At 38.1% G+C, this 16,365-nt stretch overlaps 1 protein-coding gene across 1 annotated transcript in view; it reads left to right on the plus strand.

Annotated features, from left to right (window-relative positions):
* Window positions 1–16,365, plus strand: part of LONP2 (lon peptidase 2, peroxisomal) — a 36,643-nt gene that overhangs the window by 3,310 nt on the left and 16,968 nt on the right. Inside the window, exons 4-11 of the mRNA XM_017816230.1 lie at window positions 244–366; window positions 1,274–1,437; window positions 1,648–1,742; window positions 2,345–2,603; window positions 7,703–7,844; window positions 13,179–13,329; window positions 13,858–13,984; window positions 14,789–14,922. Coding sequence (XP_017671719.1) covers window positions 244–366; window positions 1,274–1,437; window positions 1,648–1,742; window positions 2,345–2,603; window positions 7,703–7,844; window positions 13,179–13,329; window positions 13,858–13,984; window positions 14,789–14,922 — 1,195 coding nt within the window. The remainder of the gene's footprint in view (window positions 1–243; window positions 367–1,273; window positions 1,438–1,647; window positions 1,743–2,344; window positions 2,604–7,702; window positions 7,845–13,178; window positions 13,330–13,857; window positions 13,985–14,788; window positions 14,923–16,365) is intronic.

Here is a 16,365-nt window from a genome sequence, read left to right on the forward strand (position 1 = left end):
TGCATAAAACAGACAGGATAAAAGACTTTTTTCCTAGTTTGGAATGCTTGTAGCTTAGGCATCCAGACCCTTGAGGACAGACCCTGTGTGCAGTATTCTCTTTACTTTTCTTGCTACCTTTTTTCCTAATCCATCTATTCTATAACTCTGGTGAAAAGACAGTAACAGTATTCTCCATGTTCCCTTCCCCCAGACTGACGATCCATCAGTGTGAACTTGGTTACTTACAGCTCTTGCTCTTAGATTTTAGATGCTGTCAGGCTGGAGGAGCGGTTCAAGATGACCATACCATTGCTTGTTAGACAGATTGAAGGCCTGAAGCTGCTTCAAAAAACAAGAAAGCCCAAACAGGATGATGATAAAAGGGTATGGACCTTTAAATCTGGGATACTTAAGCATCCTAAATAAGTAAAAAGATGCATTTTTTGAGCAGGCTAATGAACGTGCATGATTTTAATTGTGCAAAGTTGTAATGTATAGCCATAATATTTGATGGTAAGTCTGGAGGGGCAGAAAACACCCAGCTGGCATCTTTGGCTGTTTAGATACCTAAAAGAGAAAATATTTGTTTAAAACTGCCTAGGCTTTATTTTATTTGTTTATTTATTTTAATCTTTATTTTATTTATTTTAATTTGAGCACTTTCTGACATTGAATAAGTGCTCAGATTCCTTTGAAGAGGTATCTGATGCCCAGTTTACTTGCATGGTGTGCACACATCGAGTTTTGGCCTGTGCAGTGAAGGGTGTATCTTTTCCTTGGGGCATTGCAGATGAATGGTAGCTTTTGAAATATGGGTTAAGAATGTGCATTGTAAAATGTGTGTTGGTAAGCTAGGGCAGCTTGCACTTTTCCTGCAACTAACTGCACTTATGCAGTTTAGTGAGTGGGAAGTAATTGAGAAATGAAAATGGGTAGGAGAGAGAACTTACCCATTTTGTAAAGATTAGGTTTATTTTGCCTAATATGATGGGCTGCAGTGCTTGAAAAATCCCAGAGAGCTCCTTTCAGTTTTGTTCTTGTCTTCTGCTGTTTGCTAGTTTAGGGTACATGATAAATGCACTTAGGGAATACTTACAGTAGAGTAAGAACTCTTAACTTTACTTAAGGTGTACCAATAACACTTTGTGAAGTTATTTATGGAATTAAAATCTTGAGTATTTTTCTGTGCACCTCATATGTTTTTATCATGGTTTCCATTCAAAGCCAAATTACACACCTTATTTAAAAAACAAGACCTGATACTGTTCTGACTCTGTTCTCCATTTCTTAGGTGGTGGCTATTCGTCCCAATAGAAGAATCAGTCATGTTGCAAACACTACAGAGGATGAGGAGGAAGAAGAAGATCATGATGATGTTGTCATGCTAGAAAAAAAGATTAGAACATCCAGTATGTCAGAACAAGCTCTTAAAGTTTGTCTGAAGGAAATAAAAAGGTAAAAATAGTGGTTTCTTCTCTTGTTTTATATTTTAAAACAAATCCTTCAAACCTTTTCCAATTGATACATGTTTGTGTTGGTTGTGTTTTCAAAATGATTTTTAAACCTCAGCTTTGCTCAGTAGCTGTCCTGTGGTGCAGGACAGTTTTACGCTGTCCTGCAGTTAATTCCTGGTTGGCCTTACGAATTCAGTGCTTATATTTCCAGGTTGAAGAAGATGCCTCAGTCAATGCCAGAATATGCTTTGACAAGAAATTACTTGGAACTGATGGTAGAATTGCCATGGAACAAGAGTACAAAAGGTAAACCCTTCTAGTTTTGGTGATTGTCTCTTGCACAGACATTTTAGGACAAGTGACCATCATGTAAACATGTGTACTTAGTTCTGCCTTGTAAAAACATTATTAATGTGTTACTTTAACCCAGGTAGACCTTTAGAGTTCAGTGAGGTCTCTATACTGAATAGGTTGTGTAGCACAACTGTACATCTAAGAATATGAATCTAAGAAGTATTCACAGAAAAATGAAGGGGTTATTACTTAAACTTGGTGCTAGCATGCATCAAAAATAATGAAGAAATGGGCATCCAATTACTTTTTATATGTTGGACAAAAAAATTTTTGGACGTTTCTGTAGCATTAATCTTCCTGAAAAAGGTTCTGGTATTTCTTAAGCAAGTTTGGTAAAGAACAAGAGGATGAAAACACACTAATTTTAATAATTACAACTTGAGGTGCAATAGAAAAATTGAGTATCACGTCCACTTTGTACCAGTTTTCAAAAGTTGTGAGGGTGATACTATTAATACAGAACAGTATGCAGAAATGGAGAGTGAGGAAAGAGTAGAAAACCAATTCCATTTTTAAAGGCAAATGTGCTGATCTTCTTCTGTTTTCAATGATAGATCGCCTCGAAATCCGTGCAGCTCGAATAGTTTTGGATAATGATCATTATGCTATGGAGAAGCTGAAGAAGAGAGTTTTGGAGTACTTAGCTGTCAGACAGCTTAAAAACAACCTCAAAGGACCCATTCTTTGTTTTGTGGGGCCCCCAGGAGTTGGTAAAACTAGTGTTGGAAGATCAATTGCAAAGACTTTGGGCCGAGAATTCCACAGAATTGCTTTAGGAGGAGTCTGTGATCAGTCTGATATTCGAGGCCACAGGTAACTACTTCCTCCTTTCCTAATTGCAATAAAAGTACATTTTGTGATGTCAGACTTCAGACTTCTGACTGTGTGAGCTAGTTACATGTGTGAATTCATTAGAGTGGTGGAAGCTCACGGTCCCAGCTGGAAGGAATGTAGGAAATCTTGTGCTGAACATCTGCATAAACTTGTAGGAATCTGGAATGTAATGTACTGGTTGGAACCGAGGGTGCAGTACACTATTGGCTGCTTCTTAGACCAGAGTTGAAAGAGGAAAAAGTGAGAAAACAGTGAATTTGTACTTGATGAGAACTTGAAAATTCAGAGTTGTTTCGTAGACCTTTAGTTCAGCACCCTTGGTGCAACATGTGTTTATTCCCCTGCATCTCCTGTGGCAAATATGCAGGAGTTTTGTTTTCCAGGGTGTTTGACATTTCCTGGTGTTTGTAGCTTGAAGGAATCATGTGTAGGGTTTTTTCTTAGTGTAGGTTTGGCCAGTGTACCCAGCAGCCCCCTGGGGTTTGTGACACGGTTGTTTTAACCCTTTTCCTGGCTGGCAGCACCGTGGAGCTGTACAGGTGTGCAGGTCTGGGCTGGCCTTCTGACCCACTGCTTACACACTGGTGGAAAAAGAGCCAAACTCTGTCCTCCTCTTTCACTTTGTGTTATTCCTGTAACTCATAAACTGTCCTTAATCGCTCTTTGCTAAGTAAGAATTCTGATGTTTCAGATTACTTATGGTACTGCTCCTAAAAACAACGTAAAATTTCGTTCTACAACACGTTGCTATTCGAGCTGAAGCCACTAGAGGCTGTGGGAAACTCAGCGTTATGGAGGGGAGGAACTTTTCCAGGGCAGAGCAGGACTGAAGCCTTTGTAACAGGGAAACCACGTCTTGAACTTGACATTATAAACAAAAGTCAAACTTTCTATCTTGTGCTTTGACCTAATAAAGAATAAAGGCAGGTAGAGTCACGTGATAGAGCCTTTAAAAAAACCTTTTAACTTCAGGTGTTTGTGGCTGTCACACATTTTTGAGGGCATTATTAAATTATTAATGCATGTTAGAGGCTAACCAGTATAAATTTCATATTAAAAATTTACTTGAAATTAGACAATGGAAGGTATTTGATAGGAGAGTTTATTTTTCACCAGCAAAGGAAAATTTAATCTAGAATTAGCAGGAATATTGTGGAGTTACTCTTCAACAAACAAATGTATAGTTTAAAAACAAACTTTAGAGCAGCTGGTACCAGGAATCCCTTGTAACCCACTGCTTTTTCAAGTTTTTTTGTAGTTAAAATCAGAATCAGCTGTTGCATACTGGTTTTTAAATTCTTTTTTTTCCTGCTTCTCAGAATAATATTTAATCAAATAAGAAGTACAGCTTTTCTGTAGACCTCTGTAATGTCCTTTTGCATGAATAAATCCTTCAAGTTATTCCCAGTCAAGTGAATCCATATTGTGCATCTGGTGGCAGTTGGAGAGAGGAATTACAGAGGTGTCCTAAAAGTGGAGGAGACATAAACTGTTGTATTCTGAGACATAGGCTGCTGTGTTCTGAGTTTTACTGTTTGGTAGGCTGATTTTCTAATATTACATGTTAGGAGACATTCTTTTTCCTCCTAAAAGCTCCTTATTAGGCTTTGGGGCTTAAGTTCAGGATTCCATTGCCATTGCAGAAGAATGATACTGTGTGTACCTACATTGAAAAACATGTACTAAATGTACTAGAACATTAAAAAGGAACTGTGTTTCAGTTTGACTTCCAAGCCAATAGTGCCCTAAATAGCATTCACTTGGGCTGCTCAGTACTGTTGAAAGAGAAAGGTGCAGACTGAGAGATTCAGCAGCCAAAATCAGATGTTTTAGCGAGCAGTAGGGTGGGGGGGGTGTGTTCAGTCACTGTGCTGCTGCCCTGAGGTGGAAATAGGGCAATTGGAAACGCCCAGGTTTTGCCATTTGAGTGTGGATCACGTGCCTGCAGCTGGGGTTAGTGACTTCTCTTTTGACTGGGGGAAGAACAGCAACTACTGTTCTGCATTCCCAAAATGAAATCATCATCTTGGTACAAAACCAGAACTGTTTTATGAGACATTTTTCAGCTGTTGTTTGCATTTACCACCCATCTATACCATATGTTAAATTTTTCTGGTTTATATTTGTTGTTTACTTATGTTAAAAAAAACAACAAAAAGAAAACAAACCGCCCTGAAGAATGGCTTAGAACTTCATTTGCAAGAAGCTCACTGCATTTAAAGTCTCCTCAATACTGATATTTTGTGTTATACAGGAACTATATGAGCTTATCTGTTGTGTGTGTGGTTTTCTGTTTTTGAGAAGGAAAGGTGTAATTGTGCCATTTATTTATAGTGGTGCTGGTGAGATAAATGTGAAGCTCTTTCTCACCTTCATGTGAAGCTCTTTCTTCTGGTGGCACTAACTCTGTTATCCTTTTCTATCTGCAGTTAAAAATCATTTAAAACTATTTGTCTGTAGATCAGCATGAAGAAAGTGAGTCATGTTTCTGTCAATAACGCTGCCACTGCTCTAAGAGTTCCAGTTTGTATGCGTTCCCAGTTTATACTGGGAGAACCAGGAAGGTTAGATTTCCCACCTTTTCTAGGTTATATAGTTCCTAATGATATGCTGTGCAATTCTAGTCTTTTGTTTAACTTTTCACTGATTTTAAAAATAAATAAAAAGAGTACTAAATTACAGAACTTCTGTGGCATCAGCTCTTAAGGGGTTTTTCCGAGTGTTGCTACGGAAGTGAGATAACCAGGAAACTTGGTCTGCACTTCCTGTTTTGAATGGGGAACAGCTGACTGTCCTTCTAGGTTTGATGCATGGAAAGAAACTGCATCAAAAACTGAGCCAAGCTATGTTATGTCATCAAAAGTACTCATTTGGAATATTGTTTCTTCTCTTTTCAACCCTAGAAAAAGCAGTGAAATAAAGAATAACATTATGTTCTGTGGCTGGGGTTCACAAACTGCAGTATTCAGTTTCACAAGGCAAAGGTTGATATCCAGACACATAAATGGCCATATATGCTTGTAATTTTAATATATTCTTTTGGGTTTATATGTCAATACCTGCAGGGCCTGTTTTACCAAGGACTCTTTTGTTGAGATGTGTTCCATAATAACCTTGGAGATCTTCAGTCTTTGTTTAATAGTATAATAAAATAGGTATTGGTCCATCTCTAATAAATGAAGATGTGTCATAGATTTAGACTGTTAACACCTGTTTGCCTTCATTTAGTTTGTAAACCAAATCTGTTTCTTAACATTAGATGAGACATGGGTAGCTCAAGATTTTATAGAATTTAAAAGGATCAGGTAGAACTTCGTGTATATAAAAACACAAACATGCATTAAAAAGGTGTAATGTCTTCAATGCACTTGAGAACAATGTACCAAGCAGGAAAGAAGAATGTTTAATGCTTACCTAATTATGTTATCCTATTACTGGCATAATCAGAATATTAGAAACAGTCGGGCTGCATTGGCTCTCAAGCTTATAAAATTATTCTCTAGTGCAGTGGTTCACCTTCTGTTAAAAACAGCCCAGACAAGAACAAAACCACCACCAGCAAACAAAACTCAAAACCAAAAAAAACCACCTCATAAGAAGGAAAAAAACCCTAAACCCCAAAGAAATGCCCAAATTGCTAGAATGATTAATTTGATTGCACTGGTAATGATTGATTTCTGTGAACTTCAGCTTTACTCCAGTCTAGTAATCTTCTGATTGCATTTTATAGAATCTTCCATTCTTTTGGCAAGGTTGTCCATGTGCAGATGGAGGAGGAGGTGGTGTAATAGCTCCCCCGTGCAGAGTCTTGGTCTGTAATACCTGTCACACAGAGCAATCCTCAGTGAGAGGAGTCCACTCCCTTGCTGCAGAGTAAGACTCTACACAAAAAGTGCAAAACCATTACATGCTGGCTGCTTCAGTCTTTAGCAGCTGCCTCATGAAGGTGGTAAGAGGCAAAGTGAATTTCTGTTGCATTGCTGGCTATTTATAAAACTTAAAAACTTTTATTTTTGCTCAGATCTATAATTAATTACAGTAACTGCAGTTTGTTTACTCAGTGGTTAAATGTTACATGGAACTAAGACCATTGTTGTGTGGTTTTGGTTCTGGTTTTGTTTGGGATTTTTTTAATATTTAGAGTTGTCTCTGGTATCTTTTGAAATTACTCCCATGGTATTTTTGGTTTCATCTTTGTAAATGTCATCCTGTTTATTTTGGACTGTAGTAAAACAGATCATATGGCAAAGCAGGCCTGTTCTGCTTATCTGCTCTCTGAGGGTCATGAGACAGATCCAGTTATTCAGCACTTAATGTACCTCTTTCTTCTTGAGGGACCAGAATTTCATACTCTTAGTTATAGTATTTGGAGTGGTTATGGCACAAGCAGAAAAGGCTGTGGTAAATGCAGCACACAGGGGATATAAGGACATAAAATGTAGTTGCTCTGTATGTGTGTTGTGGAAAAAAGTTTTTACTGATTTTGCTGAATAAATTCAAACTCGTAATTTTTTTGTTAAATTGAACTGTTTAACTTTTCATATTGAAATGACTTAGTAAATACAGTTATTTTCACTGAGTATTTTTTAAAGCATGCTTTATATTCAGGGGACATTGACAGTTCAGCATAATTGGAATTTTGCCCTGATTTGTAACGTGCTGTTTGAACTCTGTTGTGGTGATAAAATCCCAGTATTGTAATTATTAAAATGCTTGTAATAGTGAGGTTCCCAAATCTGCTTTGGCTTGTTCCTCTGGTACAAAGATGCCTGTACTGGAACATGCAAAATGCTTGCAAGCCATAAAGTTTGGATATACTTTAATGCACATGGTTATCTTTCCAGACCAACTACTGCCCCGTGGAACTCAAACTTTCATCTGCTGCTACAATTGCCTGTATTAGTTCAGTTGTATATCGCATATTTTTATCAACTGGTTCTAAAAAGTTTTGCAAAACAAAAGCAGGAGTTGTTACAATACTGCTTGTTCTGGTATTTTGCTTTGAGCTTTGTTTCCTGTGCTGTTCCTGCCCTGTTGCCCAGCTCAGCCCTGTTTCCCCCCGCACTTCTCTCCCCCAGGCGCACCTACGTGGGCAGCATGCCCGGCAGGATCATCAACGGCCTCAAGACTGTGGGGGTGAACAACCCCGTATTCCTGCTCGATGAGGTTGATAAACTGGCCAAGAGCTTGCAGGGGGATCCTGCAGCAGCCTTGCTTGAGGTAAGAGATGTTGAATTGCAAGCATTGCTTCATTTGTATTTAAAAAAAAAAATAAAATAATTAAAATACTGGACTCGGAAGATTCGCTGCCCAAAGTGTCAGCTTTGTTATTCAAATGTCAGCTGCTGAGTTCTGACATCCTTTGATTTCTGCCAATTACTTGGGCACAGTGCAAGTGCCATCAGGGCTAAATAAGGCACCGTAAATCTCACTGAGCTGTACTTAAACACAGGGATGGATTTTGGGGTGTTTGGTGTATTTAAATACTGCTCAAGCCTTAAACATTAGTTACTTGGGGGACTTCAGGACATTGGTTTTTAATGACCAAATGTTGTTAGCTAAGAAACAAGTATAGAGCAGCCAGACAGCAGCTAGACTTTTTCAAGTTTTCCTTTTCTTTCTTGGCACAATTTTAATATATTTTTGAAGCTTTTGATGGTACCAGCTTATACTGGAGCTAAGCATTTTATCCAGTGGACTATCCATATGGACTAATTGCATGTTCTTTTAGGAGCATTTCTTTAATTAAGTGTTGTAATTAACTTTCTAAACTTAAATTTTTCCTTTAAGTCACAGATCCCCCAGTCCTTGACTGATCATGGTGTCCTGAGTGTTAACATTCTATGAGAGTCAGTTTTTCCATGAGTGCATTTTTTTTAAAATTGTGGGATTTGGACTAAGATATAAATGTATCTAATTTTGAATTACATGATGCAATTATTTTCTCACAAAAGTTTTAGAGGTTTTAAAGTTTACTTGCTTAAAGACACAACTAAAATCAGGAGATCCAATTAAGGACTGGCGAATGAGATACTGTTGGAATATTTTGTAAATCCCATCAAGTGTTGAGATGTTACTAATTAGGTTAGTTGTTAGGTTTTCAGGAGGCTAAAACTGGAGTGATTATGAAGAAGATGAATTGAGACCTGTGCCTTGCAGGCTTCATTTATCATCTAGCTGAAAGCAGTAATGAGTTGTCAGAACCTTCTTTCTGACTTCTGTTTTCTGGAGTATGACATGATATCCCAGAAGTGTCTCAGTTGTCAGACTTAAGGTGTGGTAACTTTGGTAGGTGGATATGAAAGTGGTTCTGATAATATTTGCCTAGAGTAATTCTAATAACTCTTTTGACTGGCAGTGCTTAATGCAGTGATTTAAATATGAAAAATGCTACTTAAGGTGTCATGAGCTCATCTGGATGGTGTATGACATTCTGCAAATGAAATGTCAATTGGCATTCTACAAACGTCATTATTTGCTTCCTGCTAGACTGTAAAATTGCTGTTTTGACAAGGCCAACTAGTTCTTTGAAAATCAGTGTATGAGCAGGCTGTGGTTTGAGAGCTCTGTTTTGATCTTTGCGTGTTAACATGAACTAGTAGTAATTTAAATGTGCTAGAAGATGGCATGGCTTCACTTCTTCAGCTTTTAAAAGTGACAGTTATGGTCCTTTACCTGGCTATTTCTCAAATGTGTAGTAGTGCATGAAAAGCCTCAAAATGCAAGGAAAACAAGGAGGAGAGTGTAACAAATACAGATGTTTTGCTTCTACTTTTTGCTTATGGGATTTTATTTACTCCTTGCTGTTAATGGTAATGAGCTCTGTGTCCGGGTTTGCTGATATTTCTTCTGTCATTTGTCCTCTAGATGTTTGAACTAACCTCTCCTAAGTCCAGTCAATGCATGGATAAATATACCTGAAAATCAAATTTCGTTAGTTAGCTGGCTGTTGTTAGCGAGACAATGAAAATTGCTAACACCACAATGATTTGGCTTTCCTTGCAAAGAATGTTCCCATCATGAATCTAGATCTGTACATTAATATTGTTAATTTTATTCAACCTTTGCTGCTTCTTCCAATTTATTTTCCTTCCCTGTCCTGCAGTAGAGAACAATTGTATTCTTCTTTTATCATGTCAAGTTCATGAGGGCAAATGAAATTTCTTTCTTTTTTAATTAGTTGTGTTTGACTTTTGGATGCTTTGTTGCTGCTTTGAGATGTTTCTGTTTTCCGTATTTGAAGCCCACATTCTCAGTGATATTCAGCTCAGCTCCTGCCATGGATTTTTCCAGCTGAGACTCATCAGGTTTGCTTCCAACTGTCTGCCTGGGCTGCAATCTCTATGTAAGCCGTTGCTAATTGACCATTAGTTGCATCTGGAGAAGTAATTGCTCTATAACCATGTCTGGGCTGCTCCCCTGTGAGATCTGTATATCCCTCTACTGCTGGCTAAACATCCTGAAGCAGGTGCTTTACCTCTTCTAATGGAGAACTCATGTCTGGACATAATAGCTTAATTTTCATCTGCTTTTTGTGGTTTACGTTGTTGGGAAGTCCATCTGGAACAGGCAAAGGTTGCTATTATGTAGGAGAGCAAACAGTAGTTGGTGGTCACCTAACTGGTACATTTGTTTTCCACACTGCTGCTTGTTGTTTGGTAAGTGCCATCATTAAGTATAAAAGGCACATCCTTTTCTCCCTGATGTGTAGGTGTGTTAAATTATGCTCTCTACAATGGGATATATTCAAGGAGAAAATTGCCATAACCTTGTGAGCTTGGAAGCAAAGCTTGATGTTTGATAATTGCCGGATATGTGTTTGGTTCTAATGCTTCTGCAGAATTGTTGCTTAAGCAAGACAGAATGTCTTCCTATTTCCAGATTCTGTTCATTAACAACGGAATATTTTAGTCTAAATTTAGATGACCTCTGTTAAAAACCAGAAGAAAACAGAAATGGATCCAAGTGCCTGATAGTGACTATTTGTATGCAGGGAAATTAGACCAGGAGCAGAGCCAGGCAATTAAATGTTCGTGGAACTTATTCTGGATTTTGTGGTAATAAAAAGCTGTTACAGAGAAGCCTTTGTGTGCATGTGAGCTGCTGGCCGTAAATTAGCCAAGAAGTTTTGTGCACTCAATGTTCTTTTTGTACTTCATATTTTTGTATTAGTTGAATATCTTTAAAAACTTTTGAACTTGAACTTTAGCACAGATACCTCACTGAAGAACAGTTCTATTTGTTTTGGAAAATCTGTTTGAAATGCATAGGCGTGATACTGTTTTATGTCTTATTCTAAGAAATAGTTACCACGACAAAGAAATATGAGTCCAGAGAAACCCTAGTTGTTATTAAAAAATCTCAGATAATTCACATTTTTAGATATTATCTGAGTTGGCTTGGATTACAGTTTCATTTACCTCTATTGGATAGTATTGTTTGCATATGAGTACAGCATCAGTATTTTATGTGTCTTTGTAAATAATATTATAATCACCAGCTTGTCATTTAGTAGGATTCATAAGGATTTCTAGTTGCAGACTAGAAGGAGAAAGAGAGAAACATGCCTGTAAATTAATGTGGTAAAATACCAGTTTGGTCTGTCAGAATACCTTGTTTTTCAACAGTTTTGAAAGTAGTTGCAAATACTTCAGCTAATAGACTGCAATTCTGTGGAAATACTGTTATCAGTGTTAAAAAGGGGGGGGTAATCTGAGTTAGGATTTGCTGTTTAAATCAGTTTTGAAAAATTTAGAAGAGTATACTTTGAATGGGCAACTGATATTTGATACAGATCTGCTTTCTTTGAAAACAGTTTGCAGATGCTGTGCTTGGATTCCCTGCCTGTTGTTGTGTCTCCCTGTAGGGCTGGTTGAGGGAAGGGACATCTATAACTGAGTGAATTATGCATCAGTGTGCTTGGCTTGTCAGGATACTTCAAGGCCTTTGCCTTCATTGGTAAGGAAGGGAGTAAATGACAGCAGCTGCTTGCTGAAGAGTGTAGGAGAAGCTTTTGAATAGCTTATAGCCCATGAACAATGGCATTCACTGAGTTGCAGCCTTAGTTTTAGAATTTAGGCATATGCTTTGGTGTGGTTTAAGATTTCACTATTAGGGGGCATTGTGTAGATTGTGTTTTATTACAGTTGCAATACATTTCTAAATATTGCTCTTAAATCTGAGCAGTACTTCAAAATAAAACCAGAATTTATTCTGTTTTTTAAGAAACTCTACTGTGTTTTTGGCATTCTGTAAAAACAGTAATTTCCTGGTTTGTTCTGATTGTAATTCTGTTCTAAAGATTTTTTTTTTCACTTTTCAGAGCCTGAACAGAATTTAAGAGTAATGAAAATTCAGAGTTGTTTTCTTTATGACCATCTAAGCTCAAATTCAGGGTTTTTTTCATTATCAACACTGTTCTTGTCTATAATTTAAGTCGTGTGCATTCATTTGGGTGTAGGCAGATAAATTATTTTGACAGTGGTGTGCTATTTCTCAGGAGATGCATAGGTATTTGTAACGTGAGAATTATTCATGTTCGTGTAGCACTGATAATTCATCATTTGGAAAGAGTAAGTGTGACTGTTTTTAAGGGGTTGTGGAGTGAAGGTGGTTCATAGGTGATACAGAAGCCAAGTGAACATTGCTATATACAGTGAACTTCCCATTTCTAACACTGTTACAAAAACACAAAACAGCATCTTAGTACCCTTGTGATCCACCTGATGTGAAAAAACAGCTTATTCAAGTAATAGCTTCAGTATACACAAGTGTTGCATTAGCACACATAAATGGTACTAACAGAACTGGGAAGACAACACAGTTATTTAAGCCATAGTTCTACTTGTTCAGTAAATTTTTGAGGTTGGTTGGACTGTGTGTTGTTATTCTCCTCTGCTTGTTTAATTTTGCCTCTGGTTTTTTGGGGGAGGGGAAAAAGAAAAATGCAAAGATTGTGTTAGGAAAGCCAGGGCTCACCAAGGGTCGAGACTTGCATGGGATGTCATGGGCAAGGAGAAGACCTTGTACTCCTCCATTAGTGAAAGGCTGGCCACAGCTGAATGAGCAGGGCAAGAGATTTAGGGACAGCAGAAAGGGCTGGGATTGGGGTATCCATGGGGAGGTGTCACAGGTTGGTGTGCTGAGAGTAAGAAGAGCTACCAGCAGCAGATGAAGATTGGAGTCAGGGATTACTTGAGAGAATTCTACTTATTCCATGGGACCACGAGAGCTGCTTTTCCAAGGTTACTGTGAGAGTCCTTGAAGGGCCATTCCCTACCATGTGTACAAGGTCATGGAGATAGAGCTTATGGGGGGTACTGGAGGGCTGGAGCAATGCTGCAGAAACAACTAATGGGGAAATGATTTCTTTTGTTTTGTGTGTGGTGAGAAATGTAGGCACAGACACATCCGAGCAAGGTCAGGCTTTAGGGATGTTCATAACGTATTCTATGGATGTAAAGTCAGATTTGACATGGAATATAATAAATATGCTCATATTTTCTTTACTTCTAATTGAGCAATTGCATCTCTTTTGTGTTCACTCTTGTCAAGGTGTTGGATCCAGAACAAAATCACAGTTTCACCGATCACTACTTAAATGTAGCCTTTGATCTGTCCCAAGTCCTTTTTATAGCTACAGCCAACACTACAGCTACAATCCCACCTGCTCTGCTGGACAGAATGGAAATTATCCAAGTTCCAGGTAACTGCAGTGTTTTCATTAAAGTGACTATTGCAAATCCCTAAACAAGTTCAGGGTGTTTTTCCTGAAATGAAGGGCAGTTCCTTAAGGAAAGCCTGCCAGGAATCTGGAATGCACGGCCAGAATCATTAAAAGAGACTTGGAAGGATCCCTCTGTTGTGGGCTCTGCCATGAGAATGACACTTAGCATTGCACTTAGGAAAATTCAGTGCCAGGGCTGTGGTGATACATTGATACATTCTGAAATGATATTTTCATTCACTGATTTGTTTGTATTCTGATAGTCTGTTGGTTGATGCATCTTTTTAAGATTCCAACGAAGAAAAGGGTCTTTGAAACACTAAAATTCTGTTCTTGTTCACACCAAGTTATGAATCACCATAAAGGATCATACCAACAGCCTTTTAAATTATAGCTGGGGGTGGTTTTTGTTAAATTCAATTAGATAGAATTATAAAAGGTAAGAAATTTGATTATATTGTAGTGTATAAGCAAAAAGATAAATAAATACATGCTTTTTCTTTGAAGGATACACACAAGAAGAAAAAATTGAAATTGCACACAGACACTTGATTCCTAAACAGCTTGAACAACATGGCCTGACTCCACAGCAAATTCAGATTCCCCAAGTAACCACTTTGGATATAATTACCAGGTAAGTCTGTTCGTTGCTTTCAGTTTAAATAACTTCTTTTTTTGTAACTAGTAAATCAATTTATAGTGTGATAAAACAAAACATGTCTTAAGATCTGTTGTCCTTAATAGCTTCAGAAGTTCACCAGTTGGTAAATTACATTTTTTTTTCCTTGTGACTGGATGGGCCACATTTGTTTAAAATTTGGAATTAGGTTAAACAAATTAAAATGTGGGTTTTAAAATAGCTTGTATTCATTAGAACTTTTTTTGTTGGACGTGAGAGCACATACATTGAATAGAACATCTTTTGAACTTGAAACTAGCTCATTTTCAATGGAAAAAGGATCAAGATTCAGTGAATTGAAGTATTCTGTGACCAGTAACAGCATTTTGGCTGCTTTGTTTAGTGTTATTGTCTGGTGCTTCTTTTTAATTTACAGACTATAAGAAAATATTCTTTTACAGTCAGTTCCTCAACTTTCAATAAAGTTCAAAGTTTTAAAATAATTCTTCCTTTTAATTTTTATGCATCTAAGAGCTCAGTGCTATTGAAACATTGTTTAGAATTTCATGAAGGTTTAACACCAGGTGTCTTCTTCCCACTCAGTAGTTTGTCTTTCTCTACAATTTCATCAGCAACCGCAATTATTTGGATAAAAACAAATGACTTTTTTTTTTTTCTTGTTTGTTAGATTAGTCCAAGGTTTCACTGCCTTTCACGTCTCATTTTATTTGGATGTGTTTTTAATAAGAAAGTGTGTTTGCATTGCAAAGAGCTCTCTGACAGAGAAGAGCCAGCAGTAAGGCAGCTGTGTCTCCCCAGGTACACCAGGGAGGCAGGAGTGCGGGCGCTGGATCGGAAGCTGGGAGCCATTTGCAGGGCAGTGGCAGTGAAAGTGGCAGAGGGACAGCACAAAGAGACAAAGCCAGATCGTGCTGAAGTGGGGGAAGGAGAAGGTGTGTATCTTTTGCATGGTTTATTAAAAAGGGAACTTGTAATGTCGTCACTAGGAAGCTAATTTACCAGCTTTTTCTCCTTTTTTATGCGTCTTTAAGGGCTGTTTTCAAAAGCATTGAGGATAGTGTGACATTATTATTGTGCATGGTTCGAGTAGTGCTGAATTGTGACTCGGGGCATAATTTCAGCCTGCCAAGTTGGTAATTGAGAAGTACAATGGATCTGTTTGATATCTTAGGGATGCAGTTATGATTTGTGTATATTTTTGCTTTTTTATGCAAATCTTCCACTTATTTTCTTGAATAAAAAACTAAGTTAAACTTAGTTATTGTATTTAAAGAGGTTCTTTAACTGTGCTGTGCATGCTCTACTGGCTCAGAACTCAATCCCATTATTTTGTACTCTGAAATAATTGTCTGCTTGAAGAGCTTTGAAATTAGAAAGGTTTAGAGGCTCTTTTTATGTGCCTTTTAGGACTGCACTTATTTGAACCCTTGGAGCTTTGGTAACTTCTCAACATCAGTAAGTCTGTTGTTGTTTCCCATGTATACAGTGTTTTATCATTCCCAGTCATCCAACAGACTGAATGAAAACTAAACATAAAATTCTCAAACAGTACAAATACCCAGGTCACTGCTCCACCAGAAGAGGCAGAGCCCTTTCTAGTGTTGGGATAGAAGGGGGGAAGGGAGAAGTCAGGCCCATAATCCAGTTCATGTGCAACACTCAGCTGGTGACTGCTCCATTTGTCATCCCCACTCGAGTGTTCTCTTTAATAAATGAACATCCACACTGTGTCTGGTGAGAGATACCATGGAGAGTGTAGATGGTGGTGCTTTTGTTCAGCCAGTTACTGGTGGAGGATGTCACTGTGCACAGCAGTTTTCTGTTGGAGCTTCAGAGTGTTCACTGAGCACTGGGGGTCTGCAGGAGCCCTCAGCGTAAGGTGTAAAATGTGAAACATGAAAGGACAGAATCCAAACCTGAGCTGGACTTCTAAAATGTGGGTGGCCCTTAGTCTAATAAAACCTAGCAAGCAGGGTGTTGGGTGCTTCATTTGTTTTTTAAGGACTGAAATGAGTTCAGGTGACACTTTCAGACAAGAAGTCCTTCCAGTCTGTTGGAGAACAGTTGTGTGTCAGAGGATCCTGGAAGACCAAAACTGCAGAATGGCTGATTACTTTTGCTCCAGGATATTCACAAACTTAAAATACTAAACAGGACCCTCCCTCTTGGTGGGATGTTGTGAAATACTTCCCAATTTAGTTGATGTGGAAAAAACCTATAGGTTCCAACATCTGTACAGCTGGAAGAGTTCTGATCTGGATTAGAGGAGGACAAATAAGGAGACTCATTATCTGTTCCTTTCAGAAATAGCAGTGTACAGGTCTGAATGGTGCCCACCCCTTTTAGAGAGTAAATCCCAGGGGAGGAAATATAAT

Source organism: Lepidothrix coronata, unplaced genomic scaffold (genome assembly GCF_001604755.1).
Source record: "Lepidothrix coronata isolate B3197 unplaced genomic scaffold, Lepidothrix_coronata-1.0 Scaffold54, whole genome shotgun sequence".
Lineage (NCBI taxonomy): Eukaryota > Metazoa > Chordata > Aves > Passeriformes > Pipridae > Lepidothrix > Lepidothrix coronata.